We start from the raw sequence: 26,078 nt of genomic DNA, 5'->3' as shown, positions 1-26,078 counted from the left end.
GCCTTCTGAAGTTGCCTAGCAAGCCCCTCAGTTGTATGAAACCGCAACAGAGAAGGCCGAGTTTTACCTTCTGAGGGTAACCAGAGAATGTCGGCCTTGCCAGTAACGCCCACATCCCGGGAATGAATATACATATATGTACCCGACTGTCCCACGGAACACGAGGAGAAAACAATATCAGGTGTTGGACGATGCAAAGAGCTCTCCCGTGTGTGGCGTCACAGTGGAATAGCCGGCCTGTCATCGCTCCCCACTCTGTAATACCAGTTGCCAACGGCATCCATAACATGGCTTATGGAAATAGCCGCGGGTAAATGTATCTTCGGAAAACCTGACGTGGGCAGTTTCCAGGAGATGTCAAGTAGACGAGCGGGAATAATATGTGACACAAGAAGTGGAGAGCCAGCTGTTCGCCTTGTAATGTGTGACAGTATATGGACGGGCAGCCGTATAGTTACAGTCTATAAAGGTTCAATTTAACTTCTGAAAACGACATGAGGTGCAGGTGGGATGAATGTATTTTGCTGTTATCAGTGTGAGGGGGTATCAGTGCGAGCAATGGAACAACTTTATCAAGTACAATTCCAAACCAAAGCCCATTCGATTCTGCACCTTAACCGCAGTCTCATTAGACCATCCCCTGCTGTACCCGGGTGACACTCCCACTATCCCCCACCTCCCGTCTCTCAGACTTTGAAAGTCAATTCAGCCGAATTGAGAGTGGATTATAGCCAATGGACCAAACCACCTCCGATTCACCCCCACAGTATAGAATCCCAATGGACCAAACCCCCTCCCATTCACTCCCACTGTATAGAATCCCAATGGATCAAACCCCCTCCCATTCACTCCCACTGTATAGAATCCCAATGGATCAAACCCCCTCCCATTCATCCCCATTGCATAGAATCCCAATGGACCAAACCCCCTCCCATTCACCCCCATTGTATAGAATCCCAATGGACCAAACCCCCTCCCATTCACCCCCACTGTATAGAATCCCAATGGACCAAACCCCCTCCCATTCACCCCCATTGTATAGAATCCCAATGGACCAAACCCCCTCCCATTCACCCACACTGTATAGAATCCCAATGGACCAAACCCCCTCCCATTCACCCCCACTGTATAGAATCCCAATGGACCAAACCCCCTCCCATTCACCCCCATTGTATAGAATCCCAATGGACCAAACCCCCTCCCATTCACCCACACTGTATAGAATCCCAATGGACCAAACCCCCTCCCATTCACCCCCATTGTACAGAATCCCAATGGACCAAACCCCCTCCCATTCACCCCCATTGTATAGAATCCCAATGGACCAAACCCTTTCCCAGTCACTCCCACTGTATGGAATCCCAATGGACCAAACCCTTTCCCAGTCACTCCCACTGTATAGAATCCCAATGGACCAAACCCTTTCCCAGTCACTCCCACTGTATGGAATCCCAATGGACCAAACCCCCTCCCATTCACCCCCATTGTATAGAATCCCAATGGACCAAACCCCCTCCCATTCACCCCCATTGTATAGAATCCCAATGGACCAAACCCCCTCACATTCACCCCCATTGTATAGAATCCCAATGGACCAAACCCCCTCCCATTCACCCCCATTGTATAGAATCCCAATGGACCAAACCCCCTCCCATTCACCCCCATTGTATAGAATCCCAATGGACCAAACCCCCTCACATTCACCCCCATTGTATAGAATCCCAATGGACCAAACCCTCTCCCATTCACCCCCACTGTATAGAATCCCAATGGACCAAACCCTTTCCCAGTCACTCCCACTGTATAGAATCCCAATGGACCAAACCCCCTCCCATTCACCCCCATTGTATAGAATCCCAATGGACCAAACCCCCTCCCATTCACCCCCATTGTATAGAATCCCAATGGACCAAACCCCCTCACATTCACCCCCATTGTATAGAATCCCAATGGACCAAACCCCCTCCCATTCACCCACACTGTATAGAATCCCAATGGACCAAACCCCCTCCCATTCACCCCCATTGTATAGAATCCCAATGGACCAAACCCCCTCACATTCACCCCCATTGTATAGAATCCCAATGGACCAAACCCTCTCCCATTCACCCCCACTGTATAGAATCCCAATGGACCAAACCCTTTCCCAGTCACTCCCACTGTATAGAATCCCAATGGACCAAACCCCCTCCCATTCACCCCCACTGTATAGAATCCCAATGGACCAAACCCCCTCCCAGTCACCCCCATTGTATAGAATCCCAATGGACCAAACCCTTTCCCATTCACTCTCACTGATATCCTGGCCAATATTTATCCCTCAACCAACATCACTAAAAACAGATTATCTGGTCATTACCACATTACTGTTTGTGGGATCTTGCTGTGCACAAATTGGTTGCTGCATTTCCTATATTACAACAGTGACTACATTTCAAAAAAAGCATTTCATTGGCTGTAAAGCGCTTTGGGACATATTGAGGTCATGAAAGGTGCTATATAAATGCAAGTTCTTTCTCTCAGGGCTTGTGCCCTCCAGAACTCGATACGTCACTGATTATACACCAACTAAATGCCAATCTATGTGCTTTAACAAACGTGAGGACAGGTCTATTGCAGGTAGGTCCCCAGTAGTAGAGGACCAGACAAACAAAATTTGATCCCGCCACCATCTGAAATTGCTCCATTAAATTCCAGCGGACACGGACTGTAATTCACTGAAAGTGGAAAATAGACCTCCATCTAAAATGACCAGTTTAGAATCTGTTATCTTTGTTCAGACTGAACCAGCGGATGAATTATTTTATAGCGTGTGGTACTAAGATTTGCAAACTGGCTATTTATATCTGGAATTTAGGGAAAGTGCTCTCATTGCTCATCCCCGCTGTGCATTTCCTGATATATTTAGCTGCGGATTTATTGAGATGCACTCTGGTCACATTAAGTTAATTTCAATCTGCTGGAATTGACCTGCAAGTGATTTCGATGCGTTATCTCGTCACCATTCCTTTTGGGATATTCTGGTGGATCTATTTGTCCTTCCCTGAATCCTCCTCACTCTCCTTTTACCAGCTGGGATTCTGCTTAAGCTGGAAGGATCTTTCCCGACTCCTGTCCCCATGCTTTTTGTAACTCATTTCCATCACTGTTGGAAAACACGCAAATATGAGCCCATGACCCCTCTTTTAATGACTGACTGGACCAGCCCAACTAACAACCCATCGGTAAAACTGCAGAATGTGCGGCTTTAAAACATCCAGTTTCTCAGGATGCAAATTTGTTGGCAGATCATTAATTTTGTTGCAAAAAGCAGTGACTCTCCTGTTTTTCATTAAAGGAACAAATTCATCCCTGAAGTTTTACATCTATTATAGCAATAATGTAGTTTCCTACGTTACAACAGTGACTACTCTTCAAAAGTACTTCATTGGCTGTAAAGCGATTTGGGACATCCTGAGGTCGTGAAAGATGCTATAGAAATGCAATTTCTTTCTACGTGTACTTCCTGTCTGAAAAACTTTATTTCAGATGCTACATTTTTGTGTCAATTTTCTTTTCCATTATAAATTCCTATGTCCATATTTCTAATGGAAACTTCCCATGTAAACTTGTCACACTGTAATTACATCCTTCCACCAGTGGCAGGCACTGTAGTCCCTCAGTTTTGCATCCCCCAGCTCCAGTGTGCTCCAAACACAGGAGTTCAGTCTCGGCGAATGGGAGAAGAGTCTCCCTCTACCGGCTGAGACGATCGTGAGACATCCCATGTCAGACGAGTTGGGGAGGGCTGCAGACCAGTTCCTCTTGGCCACGGCCCAGAGCTCATATCTGGCAATGATGTGTCTCCCAGCATCTTACCAACGGTACCAAGCTTTTAACTGGCTGATGCTGTGTCAGGTGCCCTCAGATACAAGCCGTCAGTCCTGAGCGGACTTTGGACAGAGCAGATTGCACAGTGCAAGATCCGTGGGAGGGCCAATCCTGCTCCCAGCTGTGAATATTTAACCTGCCTTTCTGAGCAGATGGGGAGCAGGAGGAAGCCACTCAGCCCCTCGAGCCTGTCCCGCCCATTCACCCAGATCATGGCCGAGCTGCAGCTCAGCTCCACTTACCCGCCTAGGCTCCCTTAACTCGACAAAAATGTACCCATCTCCCAAATGGTGAAAACATCAACCGAGCCAGTGTTCACAGCCAGAGAGAAAGAGGGACAAACCAACTCACTCGGTCTGAAGTGCAGCCCTGGTTAGTGGCATCGAGTTAAGCTTCAGTCAGAGTTTCCTGGACGTTGTACAAGGTTCCCTGTTGCACGCTGGTCCAGCTCATTGAACTCAATGACTCTGGGCAAGGGCGAGTTTGACTCATCCAGTCAGCCGATAATTAATTTGTTCTATAACTGAGCTAACGAGATAAGGTAACATTCAGGTCATGGTGTCGGACGCATTACAGAAACAAACATAGGAAGCCTCTCCCAGCTGGTGACATATTACGTAGGTCACACGATGATCCCATTTAAATGGCATCAAATTTTTTTTTTAAATTCGTCCCCCTCCCCCTCCCCGGCCACTCCTCTCCTGGAGGGTTCGCCTCCCCTCTGCACCAGCAGCTCTCGATTACCGTGCTCAAGTAACTGACCCTCATGCCTGGACATACTATTTGACCATGGGGTTCGGAGGGTGGAATATCACAGCTGGATCCGCTCCTCACCCGACAGCCAGCAGGGGGTACTGGGGGAGTGGGGAGAAAGAGATTTCTCCAGGGCCTTTCACCACCTCAGGACGTCCCAAAGTGTTTCACAGCCAATAAAATACTTTTTGAAGTGCAGTCACTGCTGTAATGTAGGAAATGCAGCACCAATTTGCGCACAGCAAGATCCCACAAACAGCAATGAGATAATGACCAGGTAATCTGCCACGTGGAGTGGTTGAGGCGAATAGCATAGATGCATTGGAGGGGAAGCTGGATAAACGCATGAGGGAGAAAGGAATAGAAGGATATGGTGATAGGGTGAGATGAAGTAGGGAGGGAGGAGGCTCGTGTGGAGCATAAACACCAGCACGGAGCAGATGGGCCGAACGGCCTGTTTCTGTGCTGTACATTCTATGTAGTTAATCTTCAGTTGCTGGAGACTCTGGGACAATCCCAGGAGGGTTGGCCACCCGGCTGCCTAGAATCATACAGCACTGGGACTCCATTTGGCCCATCGTACCTGTGCCAGCCCTTTGAAAGAGCACGCCGAGGCGCCAGAAACTGGCAAGGGCTACAAACCTCGAATCAAACGTGAGTCAGCGCCTTGTGGAGGGGACGAGAGGTACGTGGGAAAATAAAAGCTCAAATCAGCAAAGGCCCATCCGCCGCCCGTACACCGGGTAGAACATTAACCGGGATTAGCAGCGGCTTCCAGCTAATCACCCTTGTTGCCTCACACAGAGCAACTCATTTATAAATCAACGGTGATAACAACTTGCACTTATATCACGCATTTAACGTAATAAAACATCCCAAGGTGCTACAAGGGAATTCACTCTGGGCAAGGAAAATCCCTGGATGTGCACCTGAAGAGCCGTGACCAGAGGGGCTACGGACAAAATGCGGGAAAGTGGGATCAGGCTGGGTGGTTCGTTTCTCAGCCGGCGCGGACACGATGGGCCGAATGGCCCTTCTTCGGTGCCGTAAATTTTCTGTGATTCTCTGGAATTCCCTTCTAATTCCCTCAGTGTAGATTATTTCCTGATGGTAAACTCAAAGATCCTTTGGCAACTTGAAGGGCAGAGACTGAGCAAAGATCAGGGTTATTGTTCAACAGTAGCGTTCCACTGTTAAACAGCTCACTGCTCTGTTATTTGCCTTTTTTTTATGCCTCACAGTTTCTTAAACATTCCACTAAATGTGCACATTCTGCATCCAATCTCCTCCTAACAACTACCTGCATTTATATAGCGCCTTTAACATTGTAAAATGTCCCAAGGCGCTTCACAGGAGCGATTATCAGACAAAAACTAAAGAGATATTAGGACAGGTGACCAAAAGCTTGGTCAAAGGGGTAGGTTGTATGGAGGAGAGATGGAGAGGTTTAGGGAGGGAATTCCAGAGCTTAGGGCCCAGGCAGCTGAAGGCACGGCCGCCAATGGTGGAGCGATGGGAATCGGGGATGAGCAAGAGGCCAGAATTGGAAGCGCGCAGAATGCAGGGTTGTAGGGCTGGAGGAGTTTACAGAGATAGGGAGGGGGCGAGGCCACCGAGGGATTTGAACACAAGGATGAGAATTTTAAAATCAAGGCGTTGCCTCACTGGGAGCTAATGTAGGTCGGCGAGCACAGGGGGTGATGGGTGAACGGGACTTGGTGCGAGTTAGGATACGGGCAGCAGAGTTTTGGAAGGGCTCAAGTTTACAAAAGGGTGAAAATGAATGATTTCTCCACGCACAGACCGTAGGAACAGAGAGGTTGTGGAGAGGTAGCAAAATGGTTGAGCCATCTGTTCAGAATCACTCTCAAAATCCCGTTGCCAGTGTTAAAATGTGGTATTGGGATTCATGGGAGGTAAAGACGAGGCCTTACTCTTTCCAGTGGCAGGAGGGTCGATAACCAGAGGACACAGATTTAAGATAATTGGCAAAAGATCCAGGGGGGAGATGAGGAGAATTTTTTTTTTACGCAGCGAGTTGTTCTGATCTGGAATGCGCTGCCTGAAAGGGCGGTGGAAGCAGATTCAATAATAACTTTCAAAAGGGAACTGGATAAATACTTGAAAAGGAAAATGGGGAAAGGGCAGGGGGGGAGTGGGACTAATTGGATAGCTCTTTCAAAGAGCCGGCACAGGCATGATGGGCCGAATGGCCTCCTTCTGTGCTTTTAAGTGACGGACACTGGGAATCTGAAATCAAAACAGAAAATGCTGGAAACACTCAGCAGGTCAGTCAGCTCCTGTGGAGAGAGAAACAGACAGGTTAACATTCGAGACAGTGGTTCCCTTCTCCAGAAACACAAAACTGTCTGTTGTCTCCAGGGATACTGAAATGAAAGAAGGAACAAACATATATTTATACAGCGCCTTCCACAACCTCAGGATGTCCCAAAGCGTTTCACGGCCGATGAAGAACTTTTGAAGTGTGGCCACTGTTGTAATGTAGGAAACACAGCAGCCAGTATGCGCACAGCAAGATCCCACAAACAGCAATGTGATAATCACGAGATAATGACCCAGAATTTGCTGTCAAAATAACGGTGAGGCTAATGGTACAACAACTTCAGGCGAGGTTAAACTCAGAAGTTGCTGTCCGAGACGCGCTGCTCGGCCGTTAGCTTCACGAAAACGGCATCTCGCTGTTTGACTCACCGTTCAAATGCCCAGAATGAGGTGAAGTTCCTGTATTTACACGGTAGATACAAACTAAACTCGCCACTGATAGACTGGATTGGGCAGGACTTAACCAAGTACTCTTTTAGCAGTGTGATAACTGCTAATTACTGCCAATCAACCTCTCTGACATTGTAAATTAACGATTACAAGTGTGGACTCTCATTCCTTCAGATTTTAATTGTTGGAGATTTTTTAAAAAGTAACATTTTAAATTAATTTTTTTATAAAACGTTTCCTCTCTCTCTCTCTGTACCTGATCTGACATTGGTTCACCCATTCTAATTTACACTTCCTTTGCTGTTAAATCCTCAATCCTGTGATCTGATCGATTAAGGCGATACCTGGTTATGTGTCGTGTTCACTCAGGTCCCAGATGCCCGGTTTCCCTCGCTGCCACGTTATCAGCTCACAATTTCAGCAACTTGCCACCCAAAAAATTTAAAACCTAACCATGCAGGGGCAAGTCTAACCAAGGGCAGATCTGTCACAATCTGTTCTTTTAGTGATGTTGGTTGAGGGATAAATATTGGCCCAGGACTCCGGGGAGAACTCCCCTGCTCCTGTTTGAAATAGTGGCCGTGGGATCTTTTGCGTCCACCTGAGAGGGCAGACGGGGCCTTGGTTTAATGTCTCATCCAAAAGACGGCACTGCTGACAGTGCAGCACTCCCTCAGTAGAGTACTGGGAGTATCAGCCTGGATTTCGTGCTCAAGTCTAGAGTGGGACTTGAACTCACAACCTCCTGACTCAAGAGGCAAGAGTGTTACCCACTGAGCCACGGCTGACACCTCACACTCACACACAATTGTCCATTGAGGACAGGACGAGGCTTGGCTGCGATGCCACCCACAGTCAAACAGCCTGCTGACACGGATCATGCCTGCACTCGAGCAACAGTCTGTGCTTCCTGAAGCGGCATTGGGAGAAAACTGGCCTCAAAATGCAGCGCCTGGAGGTAAATTAGCCCCGGGCTATTCGACTGCAGGGGGATTAATCCGAGCGTGATTCTGCTCTCAGTTCGGAAACGGCACAGGTGCCCTTTCCAGCAGAGGTTAGTGGCTAATGATCTGGAGCAGGAACGCCAAAGGATCATCCCCTCCCTATCACAGAGGCACTTAGGCTAATAGGATTGTTGTGTTAGCTGAGATCAGCCAAATAAGAACGAGGGGGACTTCCTGGACCTGCGTGATTTGGTGACACATCGCCGTTATCAACTGAGCCTTTGGCACGACTGACCAGGCCCTCCTGTTTTTAAAAATGGTGCGTCTTTCGGATGAGACTTTTAATCAAGGCGTGTCTGTAAAAGATTCATTCTTTCCCCTCAGAGAAGAGCAGGGGAGTTCACCCTAGTGTCCCAGCCGACATTTTTCTCTCAATCAACATCGCCAAAAAGAAATCAGATGATCTGGGCCCAGCATCGCATTTGTTGTTTCTGGACTCTTGCTGTGTGTGAATTGGCTGCCGTGTTTTCCTACATAACAATAGTGAGTGCGCTCCAGAGGCAATTAATTGGCTGCGTGGCGCATCTGGACGTCCTGAGGCCATGAAAGTGCATCGGACGTCCTGAGGCCATGAAAGTGCATCGGGACGTCCTGAGGTCTTTCTTTAATTGGGAGACCCACCCTTAAAGTAGGGGGGAGGGGGGGAGGGAGAGCAGAATCCCATTTGAGGGGGTGCCATTATTTATTTTGGTTGGAAGAGGGGGATTTTCTGCGTTTACTATTTGTCGTGAGCTCGTGAAGACGGGCGTGAACAAAGGGGATGAAACTGGGCTTCAGGCGCAGTGTAAAAATGGGCGTCTGATTCGCTAGCACTCGTCTTGCGCTACCACCCCTAGTCGAATTTCACCCAAACCGAGGAAATCTCCCCCCTCAGGATCTCAAAAGCAAGAAGGGATGAAAGTGATTGTTGGATTCTGAAGCGATGTATGGACTGCGTGAGAGGGAGATTGATTGGACCTCTGGGACCCATTCAGAAACAACACTTGCACAATTACATCCCAAACATTATTCATCAGAGCTACTGAGTGTCAGCAGAATAGATGGGAGTTGGCAGGCCGGCTAATAACATTGGTATTCAATATGGGGCTACCAGGCCCTGCTGCTTCACTCAGTAGACCTTCCTGGGAGGCTATTTCCTCCCCTAAAGGCATTTGCTTATACTGGGATACCATTACCTCACCCAAGTAAGTGAAGCTAGACATGGAGCATCTGCAGGCTATTTGACTGCAGGGGGCAACACATAAATTTTCTATTTTTAAAAGCGCCTGCGAGAATGGTCGGTTAGACACCGACCTTTCACCTTGGTCGGGGGGGGGGGGGGGGGGGCGAGGGTCAAATCTACTCTCAACTGCTCCTGAAACTAGGCCGTTAGGAAGATGTCACCTGCACGTCACCAGTTTACGATCTTGTTACGATCTTTGAAATCTGGAATTCCCTTCCCTCTAAAAGCTGTTGAGGCCGGAGGTCAATTGAAAATTCCAAGACGGAGATTGATTAATCAAGGGCATCGAGGGATATGGAACCAAGTGGAATAAAGATACAGATCAGCCGTGATCTAATTGAATGGTGGAACAGGATTGAGGGGCTGAATGGCCTCCTCCTGTTCCTAGAGTTCTAAATCTTCTAAGTACGCCCTGGCAGTGGGGGATTGTACCAGTTGCCAGTGTATACGGGAAACCTGTGCGCATGGATATTAGAACCATAGAGAAGATACAGCACAGAAAGGGGCCATTCGGCCCATCGTGTCCGCACCGACTCGAAGAACAACCAGGTGCTCATTCTAATCCCACCTTCCAGCACCCGGTCGATCGCCCTGCAGCTTACAGCACTCTGGGTCTATCGATTATCGTATATTCGACTATCACATTAAACGGATGGCAGATCACAGGCAGGTGGATGTAAAAGATCCCACGGCCACTCTGTGAAGATGAGCAGGAGAGGTCTCCCCGCTGTCCTGGGCCAATATTTATCCCTCAACCAACAGCTCTAAAAATCAGACTATCTGGTCATTATCACATTGCTGTTTGTGGGATCTTGCTGTGCGCAAATTGGCTGCCGCGTTTCCTACATTACAACAGTGACTACACTTCATTGGCTGGTCATGAAAGACGCGATATAAAAGTTCGATCTTTCTCTCTTTTTTTGCTCTTTCACTTGTCGATTTATCTAAAGTTGTGAAGAACACGCTTAAAAAACCCCTGGAGATCACCGTTAACAGCTCTAACCCCCTTCCCCCTCATTGACTCCTATAAAATAAAGAGGTTTACCCTGAATTACAAACGGCTGGCATGGGCTGTAACCCGCTGGTCAGTGGTGACAATTTCTGGGATTAAAACATTCCTCGGGACAAGATAAAGAAATCAGTGAGGGCTTTTTCTCCTCATGCTCCCTCCCCCCGGCCAACCTTCTTAGAATCGTAGAATCTTACAGCACAGGTGGTGGTTATTTGGCCCATCGTGCCTGTGCTGGCTCTTTGAAAAGAACTATCTAATTAGACCCCCTCCCACCCACTCCTGCTCTTTCCCCATAGCCCTGCAAATCTTTTCCTTTTCAAGTATTTATCCGATTTCCTTTTGAAAGTTATTATTGAATCTGCTTCCACCGCCCTTTCAGGCAGTGAATTCCAGATCAAAACAACTCGCTGCGTAAAAATAATTCTCCTCATCTCCCCCTCTGGTTCTTTTGGCAATTATCTTAAATCTTCTGGTTACCGACCCTCCTGCCACTGGAAACGGTTTCTCCTTATTTACTCTATCAAATCCTGTCATCATTTTGAACACCTCGTTTAAATCGCTCCTTAACCTTCTCCGGTTTAAGGAGAATAATCCCAGCTTCTCCGTATCTGCTCTATCAAAACCCTACCTTCTCCCCGGTGTCCCCCTGATAATCGATACTTATAGAGACAGAAGAAAAATGAATGAGAAGAGGACACATACCACACCTCGATACCAGCTGTCAGAGTCGCCTCCAGCCCCCTCGACCAGCTGAAGCTATTTAAAAGCTCCAGCTGTCTCTCAGGAACACACTAGGGTTTGAACGCTGATGCAAATCAGGTGGGGGTGGTGGGGGGGGGATGGAGATTTAGTGCCTCGTAATAAGGGGGTGTGAGGGTCCTCCAGCCAGAGAGAGGCTGCACTGTTTTAAAAGTGACAGGGTCTCTTTTGTTGCTCTGGCCACGCTATATTCCAAAAAGCCGTCAAGAGAAATGTAACTTCCTAACCCCTCGACTGACCTCCGACATCAAATCGTGGCTGACATTTGAGTGTATCGTGTCAATTAAATGTCTACTGAATGTATTAAAATGGTAAAACACAGCTGGAATCTGCAGGACAATATCCTACTTAGAATCTTTAACAATTTCTTTTTAAAAAGAAAGAACTTTTATTTCTATCGTTCCTTTCACATCCTCAGGATGTCCCAAAGCGCTTTACAGCCAATGAAGTACTTTTTGAAGTGCAGTCACTGTTGTAATGTAGGAAACGCGGCAGCCAATTTGCGCACAGCAAGATCCCACAAACAGCAATGTGATAATCACTAGTTCATCTGATTTTAGTGATGTTGGTTGAGGGATAAATATTGGCCCCAGGACACCGGGGAGAACTCCCCCTGCTCTTCTTCCAATAGTGGCCGTGGGATCTTTTACGTCCACCTGAGAGGGCAGACAGGGCCTCGGTTTAACATCTCACCTGAAAGACGGCACCTCCAACAGTGCAGCACTCCCTCAGTACTGTGTCGGCCTGGATTTTGTGCTCGAGTCCCTGGAGTGGGGCTCAAACCCATGAACTTCAGACTCAGGCGAGTGTGTTACCCTCTCCCTGTAACTCCCTCCAAGTGTTTCCCTTTTTCTCTCTCTGTGTTTCTCTCTCTCTTTCTGTGTTTCTGTTTCGCTCTCTGTCTCTGTGCCTCCATCAGTCTGTCCTTGTATCACTCCTTGCTGTTCTCAACATCAATTAAACCTGGCCATCTAAAGGCAGTTCAACTCCTGCCCACTTTTATTATTAGGCTCACAAATCTCCTCCTCAGTCCCTTATCTGTATCATTAGGGTTTATAACCCCCTTTGCTTGTTTACTTATGATGTGGAGATGCCGGTGATGGACTGGGGTTGACAATTGTAAACAATTTTACAACACCAAGTTATAGTCCAGCAATTTTATTTTAAATTCACAAGCTTTCGGAGATTTTCTCCTTCCTCAGGCAAATGTTTCAAGGGCTCCTTGAAGCCTACGCATTTATACATATAGAACTAGTTTATTTATACATATAGAACTAGTCTATTTATTTATACATATAGAACTATTTATTTATACATATAGAACTAGTCTATTTATACATATAGTTCTATATGTATAAATGCGTAGGCTTCAAGGAGCCCTTGAAACATTTGCCTGAGGAAGGAGAAAATCTCCGAAAGCTTGTGAATTTAAAATAAAATTGCTGGACTATAACTTGGTGTTGTAAAATTGTTTACACTTGTTTACTTAATCAGGGACACTGTGACGAGGTGTTAGGAGCCGAGCTGGCTGCCACAATCCACTCCCCATTGTCCCAGTGCCCTAGAAACACAGGAGTGGGTGTGTACTTCATTACATCATCGATCTGGAACTGCCTCTCTACCTATTCATGACAGTTTGTCTGGTGTCAGCTGTGGCTCAGTCGGTCTGAGTCAGAAGGTGTTGAATTCAAGTCCCACTCTAGAGACTTGAGCACATAATCTAGGCTGACAGTACTGAGGGGGTGCAACACTGACGGAGGTGCCACCTTAAGGATGAGACGTTAAATCGAGGCCCCATCTACCCTCTCAGGTGGACGTAAAAGATCACATGGCACTATTTCAAAGAAGAGCAGGGGAGTTCTCCCCGGTGTCCTGGGCCAATATTTATCACTAAAACAGATGATCTGGTCATTATCTCATTGCTGTTTGTGGGATCTTGCTGTGCGCAAATTGGCTGCTGCGTTTCCTACATTACAACAGTTACTATACTTCAAAAGTAACTCGATGGCTTTGCGACGTCCTGAGGTTGAGAAAGGCGCTATATAAATGCAAGTTTTTCTTTTCAGAGATGCCTTACGGACGTCCCTGTTTACCTGTGTGTCCTCAGAAATACACTGGCTGAATTATCCCCAACAAAACACTGCAGGAAAAGAGAACCTGCAGATGGAAAGGACACGTGTTTACAATCAGCGAGGCACTGCAGTGCACATCTTTCTCTGAATTATTGGTGGGATATTAATGGAGAGATAAGACCCGAGCTGGGCTAATTATACCGGGGTGGTGGGGGGAGCTGGGAGTGTAACAATACACCCTTGTGCCTTTCTGCGTAAATAGCATCAGGATTCTTTCCGGTGACATTTCACCAAGTATTCCGCTTGGCCCGTCTCTGACACCCCATGCTGTTCCGATGCGGAGGTCGGATTCAGTGAGTGGAACAACAGCTGTCATCGCTCGCCGTGAATCTAGAGGGTCTCACGATTAAATTTTCCAATTGGAGTTCACCCCTCGCGTGTGAGTTAATCCTTTCCCATCACTCCCAGTGGTACAGATGATAATTTTGCTGTTACTCAGTTCTACACGGTGATTTTATTTTAAGATCTGCTATTTCAAGGTTAAATTTCCCTCACGGTGTTTTGATTTTTATCTACATTAAACTCGCCGTTAATAATAGTTTGCTAAAATATCTCTCCCTAAAGCCATGGATTAAAACAAAGCCCGCCAACACTGCAGGTGTCAAATAAACAGTGACTCACACAGCACCTCTCTCCCCCAGGGCTGGTCTCAGACCTGTGGCTTTAGGGTATCAACTGCAGCTGGCTGGACCAGAGTTATACTGAGGGCTGTGAATCAAACTCTGCCTTAGGAGTGAGCTCTCGCTGTCAATCTATCTTATCTTTGTCATTCTCTTTATTTGTATCCATCTTTGTGTCTGCCTTTCTATTTCTGTCTCTCTCTCTCTCTCCATCTCTATTTCTGTCTATCTCTATTTCTGTCTCTCTCTCTCTCTCCATCTCTATTTCTGTCTATCTCTATTTCTGCTTGAATATTGCTATCTGTTTCTCTCGATTCCTGTCTGACTGCCTCTCTCGATTCCTGTCTGACTGCCTCTCTCGATTCCTGTCTGACTGCCTCTCTCGATTCCTGTCTGACTGCCTCTCTCGATTCCTGTCTGACTGCCTCTCTCGATTCCTGTCTGACTGCCTCTCTCGATTCCTGTCTGACTGCCTCTCTCGATTCCTGTCTGACTGCCTCTCTCGATTCCTGTCTGACTGCCTCTCTCGATTCCTGTCTGACTGCCTCTCTCGATTCCTGTCTGACTGCCTCTCTCGATTCCTGTCTGACTGCCTCTCTCGATTCCTGTCTGACTGCCTCTCTCGATTCCTGTCTGACTGCCTCTCTCGATTCCTGTCTGACTGCCTCTCTCGATTCCTGTCTGACTGCCTCTCTCGATTCCTGTCTGACTGCCTCTCTCGATTCCTGTCTGACTGCCTCTCTCGATTCCTGTCTGACTGCCTCTCTCGATTCCTGTCTGACTGCCTCTCTCGATTCCTGTCTGACTGCCTCTCTCGATTCCTGTCTGACTGCCTCTCTCGATTCCTGTCTGACTGCCTCTCTCGATTCCTGTCTGACTGCCTCTCTCGATTCCTGTCTGACTGCCTCTCTCGATTCCTGTCTGACTGCCTCTCTCGATTCCTGTCTGACTGCCTCTCTCGATTCCTGTCTGACTGCCTCTCTCGATTCCTGTCTGACTGCCTCTCTCGATTCCTGTCTGACTGCCTCTCTCGATTCCTGTCTGACTGCCTCTCTCGATTCCTGTCTGACTGCCTCTCTCGATTCCTGTCTGACTGCCTCTCTCGATTCCTGTCTGACTGCCTCTCTCGATTCCTGTCTGACTGCCTCTCTCGATTCCTGTCTGACTGCCTCTCTCGATTCCTGTCTGACTGCCTCTCTCGATTCCTGTCTGACTGCCTCTCTCGATTCCTGTCTGACTGCCTCTCTCGATTCCTGTCTGACTGCCTCTCTCGATTCCTGTCTGACTGCCTCTCTCGATTCCTGTCTGACTGCCTCTCTCGATTCCTGTCTGACTGCCTCTCTCGATTCCTGTCTGACTGCCTCTCTCGATTCCTGTCTGACTGCCTCTCTCGATTCCTGTCTGACTGCCTCTCTCGATTCCTGTCTGACTGCCTCTCTCGATTCCTGTCTGACTGCCTCTCTCGATTCCTGTCTGACTGCCTCTCTCGATTCCTGTCTGACTGCCTCTCTCGATTCCTGTCTGACTGCCTCTCTCGATTCCTGTCTGACTGCCTCTCTCGATTCCTGTCTGACTGCCTCTCTCGATTCCTGTCTGACTGCCTCTCTCTCTCTATCCATTTCAATCTCCCTATCTGTACCTCTCTATCTGTCTGACCCTCCTGATTTGACTCTCTATTTGTATCTACTTCTATCTAACCTTGTCGACTGATATCTTTCTGTCCTTGTTATGTATCCTGTTATCCAGTTATAGCAAATCTGCAATTGTCTTTGTAATTACTCAATATCATCACTGAAGTTAGAAACCCAGTGCAAGTGAATCATTGGATGTTTATTCGATACTCCTGCACGATTCTATGAACTCACTCCCTCAATTCTCCTATCAAGGGGTGGACGAATGCAGCGTAACTGGATTAAGTGAAGCTAAGCTACCCAGGACTGAGTTACACAGCAGTGTAATTACATTTCCAGTAACACAGCCTTCCATGGGAGAGAGAGAGAGTCATCTATTAATAAAATCAGAGGATTTACATATTGCCATTCACAGGGTGCTGAGTTTAGGGGAAACATTACGGCCCCTTGGTAACAAAATCTAACAACCTCCATTTATATTAAGTGGCTCTATTTAAAATCTGTTGGATGGTTCTCCGGTTTCACTGAAGATGATATTAGGAGCAGAGGTGAGAGACTCTGCTCCGAGTGGGATCTGTACGTCGAGGATCCGTCCAGTTCCCTTGCCTTTATTTTCAAACTGACAAAAGGTCCGCAAAGGTAACGACCTGGGTTTGGGGCCCAGGACTGACTGAGATCAACTGATAAAAATAACTCGGGGCTTCCCTTACTGTCCCAGGACCGTGAACAACGCGGTTATGTAGTGCCTTTAACTTTGTGAAACGTCCCAAGGCGCTTCACCAGAGCCAAAGGAGATATTAGGGCAGGTGACCAAAAGCTTGGTCAAAGAGTTGGGTTTTAAGGAGCATCTTAAAGGAGGAGGTGGAGAGGCTTAGGGAGGGAATTCCAGAGCTTAGGGCCTAGATAGTTTACTTATATATGTCTGACTCACATATGAACGTACACATTCATAGTGACAATATATGAATGTAGTATAATATATTCATGTATGCGTCCTGTTTCATGTATCTATTTTAGATATTTGAATCTATGAATAATATTTATTTGTTATATATGCAAAAGTTGGGTAATATCCACAAGTGGTATATACACACATGAAATTTGTATATATTTGATATACCAGGTAAAATATATATATTTATGTAAATTTATATAGAATCTTAAAATTGTACAGCACAGGAGGCCATTCAGCCCATCGTGCCTGTGTCGGCTCTTTGAAAGAGCTATCCAATTAGTCCCATTCCCCCTGCTCTTTCCCCATAGTCCTGCAAATTTTTTCCCTTCAAGTATTTATCCAATTCCCTTTTGAAAGTTATTATTGAATCTGCTTCCACCGCCCTTTCAAGCAGCGCATTCCAGATCATCACAACTCGCTGTGTAAAAAAAATTCTCCTCATCTCCCCCTGGTTCTTTACCAATGACCTTAAATCTGTGTCCTCTGGTTACCGACCCTTCCACCAGAGGAAACAGTTTCTCCTTATTTACTCTTATCAAAACCTCTATTTACTTTGAACACCTGTGTTAAATCTCCTCTTAACCTTCTCTGCTCCAAGGAGAATAATCCCAGCTTCTCCAGTCTCTCCACATAACTGAAGTACTGTGTAAACATGCAGTGGTGGACATGTATATACATATATCCCAACTGATCGATCAAAGGCTGCCTCCCCTCCTCCTTGTTCAATAAAGCCAAACCTTCCCCCCCTGCCTTAGCCCTGAACCCACGTCTTTGTCTCGTTTCTCTCCCGTCCCCCCTCAGAGCTCCTTTTATCCATGAGACCCACCTCCTGCTTCCCCCATCTCATTCCCACTGAACTGCTGAACCATTCAACTTCCCTTTCAGGCTCCCGCACTTGCTGACATTGTAGATGGTTCCCTCTCTTCAGGCACTGTCCCTCTGCCTTTCAAAGCCACCGTCGACACCCCCCCATCTCTTTACAAACTACCGCCCCATCTCCAACCTCCTTTCCTCTCCAACGTCCTTGAACGTGTTGTCACCTCCCAAATCCGTGCCCATCTTTCCTGCAACATCACGTGTGAATGTCTCCGATCAGGTTTCTGCCCCTATCACAGCACTGAGACAGCACCAAAGTTATAAGTAACATCCTCTGTGACAGTGACCATGGTGCACTATCCCTCCCCATCACCTTGACCTCTCTGCAGCTTTAGACATTGTCAACCACACCATCCTCCTCCAATGCCTCTCCTTCGTTGTCCAGCTAAGTGGGACTGCCCTCACTTGGTTCCACTCTGACCTATCCAAACAAAACCACAGCATCTCCAGGAATGGCGTCTCTTCCGTCCCTGTGCAATTACCTCCGCAGTTCCCCAAGAATCTATCCTCGGCCCCCTCCTCTTCCTCATCTACATGCTGCCCCTTGGCGACATCATCCGAAGACATGGGCTCAACTTCCATATGTAAGCTGATGACACCCAGCTCTACCTCTCTCGACCACTCCACTGCCTCGGTGTTGTCAGACTGTTCTTGACTAAGGCCCCTACTCCCCCTCCATCCCCACCTCACCCTTTCTTTCCTCAACAATATCCTGCATTTATACAGCGTGTCTAACGTAGGAAAACGTCCCAGGGAGCTTCACAGGAGCGATTATCAAACAAAATTTGACACCGAGTCATATAAGGAGATATTGGGTCAGGTGACCAAAAGCTTGGTCAAAGAGGGAGGTTTTAAGGAGCGTCTTAAAGGAGGAGTGAGAGTCGGAGAGGTTTAGGGAGGGAATTCCAGAGCTTAGGGCCGATGCAACTTAAGGCACCGCAGCCAATGGTAGAGCGATGAAAATCGGGGATGCACAAGAGGCCAGAATTGGAGGAGCGCAGAGGCCTCAGGGGATTGTACAGCAGGAGAAGGTTACAGAGATAGAGAGGGAGCGGGGCCCTCTATCACATCGATGGACACGGACTCCCTCTCCACACATCAGGGCAAAAGCATTTGCAGCTGGCTCTGAATGGACAGCTGGTAAAGTGATTCTGCTGTTGGGCTGAACATGGTCCTCTAATATCAGAGTTCAATAAAGTCCTCACCTCATCACTTCAGCCTCACATTCACACTGGTCAGACCCCACCTGGAGATACTGAGTTCAGTTCTGGGCACCGCACCTCAGGGAGGATAGATTGGCCTTGGAGGGGGTGCAGCGCAGTGTCACCAGAATGATACTAGGGCTAAAAGGGTTAAATTATAACGCCAGGTTCCATAGACTAGACTTGTACTCCCTCGAGTATAGAAGATTAAGGGGTGATCTAATCGAGGTGTTTAAGATGATTGAAAGATTTGATAGGGTCGATAGAGAGAAACTATTTCCTCTGATTGGGGAATCTAGAACAAGGGGGCAGAACCTTAAAATTAGAGCCAGGCCGTTCAGGGGTGATGTCAGGAAGCACTTCTTCACACAAAGGGGAGTGGGAATCTGGAACTCTCTCCCCCAAAAAGCTGTTGAGGCTGGGGGTCAATTGAAAATTTAAAAACTGAGATTGATAGATTTTTGTTGAGTCGGGATACTAAGGGATATGGAACCGAGGAGGTAAATGGAGTTAAGATACAGATCAGCCATGATCTAATTGAATGACGGAACAGGCTCGAGGGGCTGAATAGGTTTTGAAGGTGTAGGAAGATAGGAACAGGAGTAGACCAAAGGACCATTGAATTGCTAACAGCTTAAGGATGGAATGAGAAAGACCATTCAACCCATCAAGCCCCTTCCTTTCATGGACCACGAAGACCCCATTTGGGATACCCTCACACATCAACTTTAACATTGAAAGGAGATGGTTTCTTGCTTTGTTGGGAAGTTGATGTGTGAAGCTTAGAGTGGGATCAGCCAGCTGGCTCCCTGGAGTATACATTGGGTTACATGGGCCCCGATATTACCAGGGAGGCGGGTTGGCAGCGGGGTGGGGGGGGTGGGGTGGGGTGACTGGGCGTGTGGGTAACCCGCCCAGTGAAATCCGTCCATTCCCCACGTGATCGCGGGTAAATTGAAGCCACTTAACGTGGCATCTGGGTTGGGAAAGCTGCGCAGTGGGCTGACTGCACACCCGCATCACAGGCTGTCAGCTGGAGGAGCTCTATTTAAAGGGGCAGTCCTCCAATGACTGATCCTGCAGCAAAGAACTACACAGGACCATGGGACAGCCCAGGGGGAAGGCTGTCCCCAGGTTTAATGATGCCTCACTCCAGGTCTTACTGGATGGGGTGAGGAGGAGGAGGGATGTCTTTTACCCGGCGGACGGGAGGAAGTGGCCTGCCTCTGTCACCAAGAAGGCCTGGCTCGAGGTGGCAGAGGAGGTCATCAGCAGCAGCAACGTCACCCGCATCTGGATCCAGTGCAGGAAGGGTTTCAATGACCTAACTAGGTCAGCCAAAGTGAGCACACTTACTGATTCTCCTACACTCCGTCTTCCACATCACCGCCCCCACCCCACAACTCCTTCTGCACTGCCAACACTACTCTATCACATCACTCCTCACACCCACTCAAACCTCATCCTCATCTCACCTGCACTTACTCACCTCCCCAGTACTCATCCCACCACTACCACTCAACCCAATCCTCATACAATCTCATGGCTCTATCTCATACTCACCCTCTGATGCATCTCTTTCACGGTCAGCCTCACCCAAACCAATGCATTCAGCGGTTGGCCACGTCACCATCACTCACTCACACCTCTCTACTTTCTTCCCTTATAGAAGAGAACACAGAATGCACAGGAGAGGGCGAAGACCGGAGGGGAGCAGGAGGCTCTTGAATTGAGCTGCACCCTCGAGTGCCTGTCCTTTGGGGACGCTGAGACTGCCACCCGACAAACGGCTGCTGACAGAACTTTAACATTCAGCACTCACAATAGCAATTGATGTTAACATGCCTTGCCATCTTCAGCACCTCAACATCTGTCATCATGCTTAATATTGCCTTCTGTTGTCTTACAGGGCCTTCAGCAGCCGCTGTGATGGCAGAAGGCGATTCCTCAGAGGACCTGCTGGCCTCTGAGGGGGCACCGTCACATCTGAGCGAGTCATCCACCAGCGCACATACACACACCTCGGTGGGACCCCGTCCTCAGTTAGTTGGGTTGGCACCTGGTGAGTCACCACATACGTGAGCACGAGCATACACTGGTGGCAGGGGGCAGCTGTGGAGAGTCCGCCTCAGTGGGAGCACTCTTCTCCAGGCTCTGCTCAGCTGGACACAGATGCTGAACCCCGGGGGCCATTCTTTAAAAGGAGAATCATCGAGGGGCAGCAGCACATTTGCGAGGTGCTGGAACAGGTGCCACGCGCAGTCTCCACAATCGCGCAGAGGATGGAGGAGTCCAACTCCTACATGAGTGGAATGGTGGCACAGGTACAGGAGGGAATCTCTGAGATACTGTCACAGGGAAGTAAGGGCATCTCTGAGATAATGTTGTGGGTAAGTGCGGGAATGTCTGCAGTGGAGGGAAGGCTAGCATCCATGGAGCTTCAAGCATGGCTCACCAATGAGTCCATTGAGGCCCTGACAACGGCCCTTCGGACTTGGGGTAAGCAACTTTCTGCCGCCTTAAACAGGCAGGCAGATACACTAGCACTGGCCTGACATGGCTTCACACATGTCCTCCAAACTGTCATCCAGGAGTGATGTGGGCCTGGCCCAGGGGAAGGATGATACAGAAAGGGGACATGGAAGTGGGGACGCCACTCAAAGCGCTCCCACGTCTCACCCATTACCCCCCTCTCAACCAGTATCCGCAATGCTGCCTCCTCTCCAGGTGGCCGAGTCTGCCCCTGCACAGGTGCAGGTGGAACAGTCTTTGGAGGGGCCCTCACAGGCACCGAAACCAAGAGAGCGTAGGCCCAAAGCATCTAATCAGTCAGGGCATGACCAAGAGCAACCTGCCACTACCTCTGCTGCAGCCACAGGGGATGCACCATGTAGGAGTAGTAGGAAGCGTAAGGCGAAGGTTTTGTCATGTTTTTTTATTTATATTTGATTTTGGTTCAAATCACATTAAATATTATATTATCACCACTCCTGCCACGTCTTGGCCATTCTTGACTGGCTTGTGTAATAAGTCCCTTTCATGAGGTTCACCATGAACACCCACACTTGATGCCACCCATTGGGTCACCCTACAGTGGGTGTATGTGTAGTTGCACGACTATTTTGTGCAGGTGCCTGTGGTGCAGCACTGTGTTGTGGAGCTCCACGTGGTGGAGGTGGACGGCGTGCCTGGCAAGGCCGGTGATGTTGCTCGTCCTCGGATGAAGTGATGAATGCAGCCATGGCGTCCCCCATCCTGACGGTGTGAGTTTGAGGGGGTCCACAAAGTCGGTAAATGTGTTTGCACAGCAGAGTTTAGGGTATAAAGTAATTATTTTGAGTGGAAAGACAAAGGTGCCAAAACTTTGTCTGAAGTGACAGAGTGCCTTGCCGCAATAAATGAGGTTTCCCCCCAACTGTCAAAAAATCCTTTGCCTCTCCCACTGGCTGCTGACTGAAACACGTCTGCTCCAACAGGGAGTGTTTCCCACAGCACGGGAAACACGCTGAGGATCCATGAAAATTGCACCCCTGCCAAAATCTCCTGTCAATGAGGTCTGTCAAGTACCTCAACTAGCTATATAAGTATCTAAATGATCATCCTGCCGGCTTTAATTGCCAGTGAGAGCCCCGCATGCGGGCAGCCCAACACATCGTTGGGGAACGCGGAAGTGAGCGGGTTGGAGGCGGGCTCTGAACCCGCTCCGAGATTCCGCCATTTTAGGAGCCCCCCGCCCCCGATTGGCCATCCGAAAATCGGCCCCATTGTGTCTACAGGCCATTCGGCCCATCTGGTTTATGCTCCACACGAGCCTCCTCCCTCCCCTCTTCATCTCACCCTATCAGAATATCCTTCTATTCCTTTCTCCCTCATGTGTTTATCCAGCTTCCCCTTAAATCCATCTACACTATTCACCTCAACCACTCCTTGTGGGAGCGAGTTCCACATTCTCACCACTCTCTGGGTAAAGAAGTTTCTCCTGAATTCCCTATTGGATTTATTAGTGACGATCTTATATTTATGACCCCTAGTTCTGGTCCCCCCCACAAGTGGAAACATCTTCTCTACGTCTACCCTATCAAACCCTTTCATCATTTTAAAGACCTCTATCAGGTCACCCCTCAGTTTTCCCTTTTCTAGGCAAAAGAGCCCCAGCCTCTTTAGTCTTTCCCGATAGTTATAACCTCTCAGTTCTGGTAACATCCTTGTGAATCTTTTTTGTACCTTCCCTGATGCCTCTATATCCTTTTTATAATATGGAGACCTGAACTGTACACAATACTCCAAGTGTGTAGAAGTTTGAGGGGTGATCTGATTGAGGTGTTTAAAATGTTAAAAGGATTTGATAGGGGAGATATACAGAAACTATTTCCTCTGATGAGGAATCAAGAATGAGGGGAAATAATCTTAAAATTAGAGCTCGGCCGTTCAGGAGGGAAATCAGGTAGCACTTTCTCACACAAAGGGGAGTGGAAATCTGGAACTCTCTCCCCCAAAAGGCTGTGGTCACTGGGGGTCAATTGCAGCTTTCAAGACTGAGGTTGATAGATTTTTATTGGGTAAGGGTATCGAGGGATGTGGAGCAAAGGCGGGTAAATGGGGTTGAGGTGCAGATTAGCCATGATCTAAATTAAATGGCGAAGCAGGTTCGAGGGGCTGAATGGCCTCCTGTTCCTAATGTTGCTAGTAGGACCTTTGCTTTGCATCCTCTGATCTGGGAGTGCATGATGCTGACACTAGGTATCTGAGATGGAGAGTGCTCCATCTTTCACCTTGATCAACGACAACAAATAAAATCAACAAAATTATTTTTAAAAAATAAAACTCTTATAAGTTGCATTAAATTAAAAGGAACAATCTACTCTCTACTGTAACCAGGCAGCAGTTTCTATCAGAGGGAGCAATCATTCTACAGAAAGCAGTATCTCCATCCAGAATACCCTCCTCAGTCTGTCCCTTCCAGTGTAGCCATTTGGAAAAATGCCTATTTTTTGCATTTCACTTAATTACCAAACACACGGATGCAAAATAATCTATTAAACTTCTTGCACAAGAGTGCACCCTTCCTGCAAGTGTCACACTCACTTCCTGTAACATGCTCCTGGTCACACTTTGGTCATCAACACTACTATCAGGAGGAGCAACTCCACCAGAGGGCTGCTAGTGGCCTGACAGCCCGTTTAACAACAGTCACTGGACTCCAGTCCCAATTCATTGTGTGAAAGCCCCTCATGGGATAAGGCAGTGAGACTGAAAAAAATTACCCAACCAGCAAACGTTTGTACCTGTTTGTACCATGACCCCCTTGGTCGCTTATTGAAATGGAATCATACAATCATAGAAAGGTTACAGCATGGAAGGAGGCCATTCGGCCCATCGAGTCAGTGCCGGCTCTCTGCAAGAGCAATCCAGCTAGTCCCACTCCCCCGCCATAGCCCCGTAGCCCTGTACATTTTTTCCTTTCAAGAACTTATCCAGTTCCCTTTTGAAGGCCATGATTGAATCTGCCTCCACCACCCCCTCGGGCAGTGCATTCCAGATCCTAACCACTCGCTGTGTAAAAAAGTTTTTCCTCAGGTCACCTTTGTTTCTTTTGCCAATCACCTTAAATCTGTGTCCTCTGGTTCTTGACCCTTCTGCCAATGGGAACAGTTTCTCTCTATCTACTCTGTCTAGACCCTTCATGATTTTGAGTACCTCTATCAAATCTCCTCGCAACCATCTCTGTTCCAAGGAGAACAACCCCAGCTTCTCCAGTCTATCCACGTAACTAAAGTACCTCATCCCTGGAATCATTCCAGTAAATCTCTTCTGCACCCTCTCTAAGGCCTTCACATCTTTCCTAAAGTGCGGTGCCCAGAACTGGACACAATACTCCAGTTGTGGCCGAACCAGTGATTTATAAAGGTTCATCATGACTTCCTCGCTTTTGTACTCTGTGCCTCTATTTATAAAGCCCAGGATCCCGAATGCTTTTTCAACCACTTTCTCAACCTGCCCTACCACCATTAACGATTTGTGCACATATACCCCCAGATCCCTCTGTTTCTGTACCCCTTTTAGAATTGTGCCCTCTAGTTTATCTTGCCTCCCCTCTTTCTTCCTACCGAAATGTATCACTTCGCATTTCTCTGCCACATCATTTACTCATAGAAGCAAAAATTGGTCTTCTAAAAAGAGCAGGCAGACATGCAAAGAAATAAGGCTGATGCCTGCGTTAAAATAGCGCACGGAGGAATCTCTTAGGGACGTGGGCTTCAGTGCATACAAGTAACAGTGTAGGTCCCAGGTCCCAGCAGCCAGAAACTGTTCTAACGTGCTGGGGATTTGGGGAGAGTTATATTTAGCAGCCGTTTCCATTACCTGCTGCATTCGCACGTTACAGAAGCACGCAGCACTGGAGCTTAAAAATAATAATAAACTCAGTCTTTTTTTAACAACAGGGCGAAAAAAAAAATCCACAAATAGAACAGGCGCCTTATTATTGTGGGGTTGCCATGGGCACCGAGGGGATCGATTGCTTCCTGCCTCCGTCTCTCTTGCAAGGTGATGCGTTGCAAATTTTTAGACGGTGCACACACTGAGTCAAATGGGATATTGCAGATTCTTGCATGTTTCTGCTAAACAGCACGGATCCCTTTTAAATGTCGTGCAAAAAAAACACACACACACACACACACAATGAAATAGCTGCTGTGAATCAATTGCACAGCGGCTGACTGTCTGTGATGTTAATATCACATTGCCCAAAACAACAGAGAAGGAGACACAAAATAAGATGCTCAGGATCATTAAAATCCGCATGCATTCTTCCTGCAGAATGGGGAGATTACATATATAGGGAAGGTGCGAGAGAGGCCTTACCTGTGTGTGAATGGGCGAGCCCCACACTGGACGGGCAGTTGCAGGTGGTCTCACGATCAGCTGCAGTTTGCTGTTTGATCCAAGGATTTTGCCGGTGGGGGGGGGGGGGGATGATGGTGAGCTGATGGGAAGAGTCTCGCGATGTTTGCTAAGGGACTGCGGGGGCCGAGTGTCCGCATTTGTCCATGGAAGGGGTGGGGAGGGAGGGAGGGGGGGAGATGGGGATGGGGAGGGCTGACCGCTTTCTATCAGAGATGGTGCATTCGCCACCTGTCAGTCCCCAGCGAACCGCTGCTCCTCGCTTCCATGTGGGAGGAGAAATCAGTGCCACATTCAGAATTCTATTTTTAAGACTTATTGTGCACAGCAAAAGATATTTTGCTCCTTAAAAATGATTAATTCCCAATGAAACTCACATTTGCAATTTTACACCGTGCACAGAATG

General features: G+C 47.9%; 2 protein-coding genes across 6 annotated transcripts in view; both read right to left on the bottom strand.

Annotated features, from left to right (window-relative positions):
- LOC137302517 (acetylcholinesterase-like) overlaps positions 1–25,719 on the bottom strand; it is a 50,824-nt gene extending 25,105 nt beyond the window's left edge. The window contains exon 1 of one of the 5 annotated variants that reach the window (XM_067972239.1): positions 25,634–25,719. The gene's annotated coding sequence lies outside the window, so the exon portion shown is untranslated. Of the gene's footprint in view, positions 1–4,112; positions 4,202–4,221; positions 4,346–11,296; positions 11,331–25,633 lie in introns of those variants that run through there. The other 4 variants (XM_067972242.1, XM_067972243.1, XM_067972238.1 and 1 more) reach the window with 4 other exon arrangements.
- Positions 14,383–18,149, bottom strand: LOC137302319 (zinc finger CCCH domain-containing protein 13-like). Its single transcript, XM_067971957.1, has 2 exons — positions 18,050–18,149; positions 14,383–15,716 (listed from the first exon to the last, which is right to left on the bottom strand). The coding sequence occupies exons 1-2, from the start codon at positions 18,147–18,149 to the stop codon at positions 14,383–14,385; spliced, it is 1,434 nt and encodes a 477-aa protein (XP_067828058.1).
- Positions 25,720–26,078: the final 359 nt, after the last annotated feature.

This window comes from Heptranchias perlo, chromosome 35, assembly GCF_035084215.1.
Source record: "Heptranchias perlo isolate sHepPer1 chromosome 35, sHepPer1.hap1, whole genome shotgun sequence".
NCBI lineage: Eukaryota > Metazoa > Chordata > Chondrichthyes > Hexanchiformes > Hexanchidae > Heptranchias > Heptranchias perlo.
Note: the sequence above shows the minus strand (reverse complement) of the source record. Positions and strands in the feature narration are given on the sequence as shown.

Excerpts from the sequence above, each read along its gene's own strand:
- LOC137302319 (XM_067971957.1), bottom strand. The coding sequence starts at position 18,149 with ATGGAAGTTGAGCCCATGTCTTCGGATGATGTCGCCAAGGGGCAGCAT. Across the intron at positions 15,717-18,049 it reads ATTCTTGGGGAACTGCGGAG|AGAGAGAGAGGCAGTCAGAC; the intron begins GTAATTGCACAG and ends TGAAATGGATAG.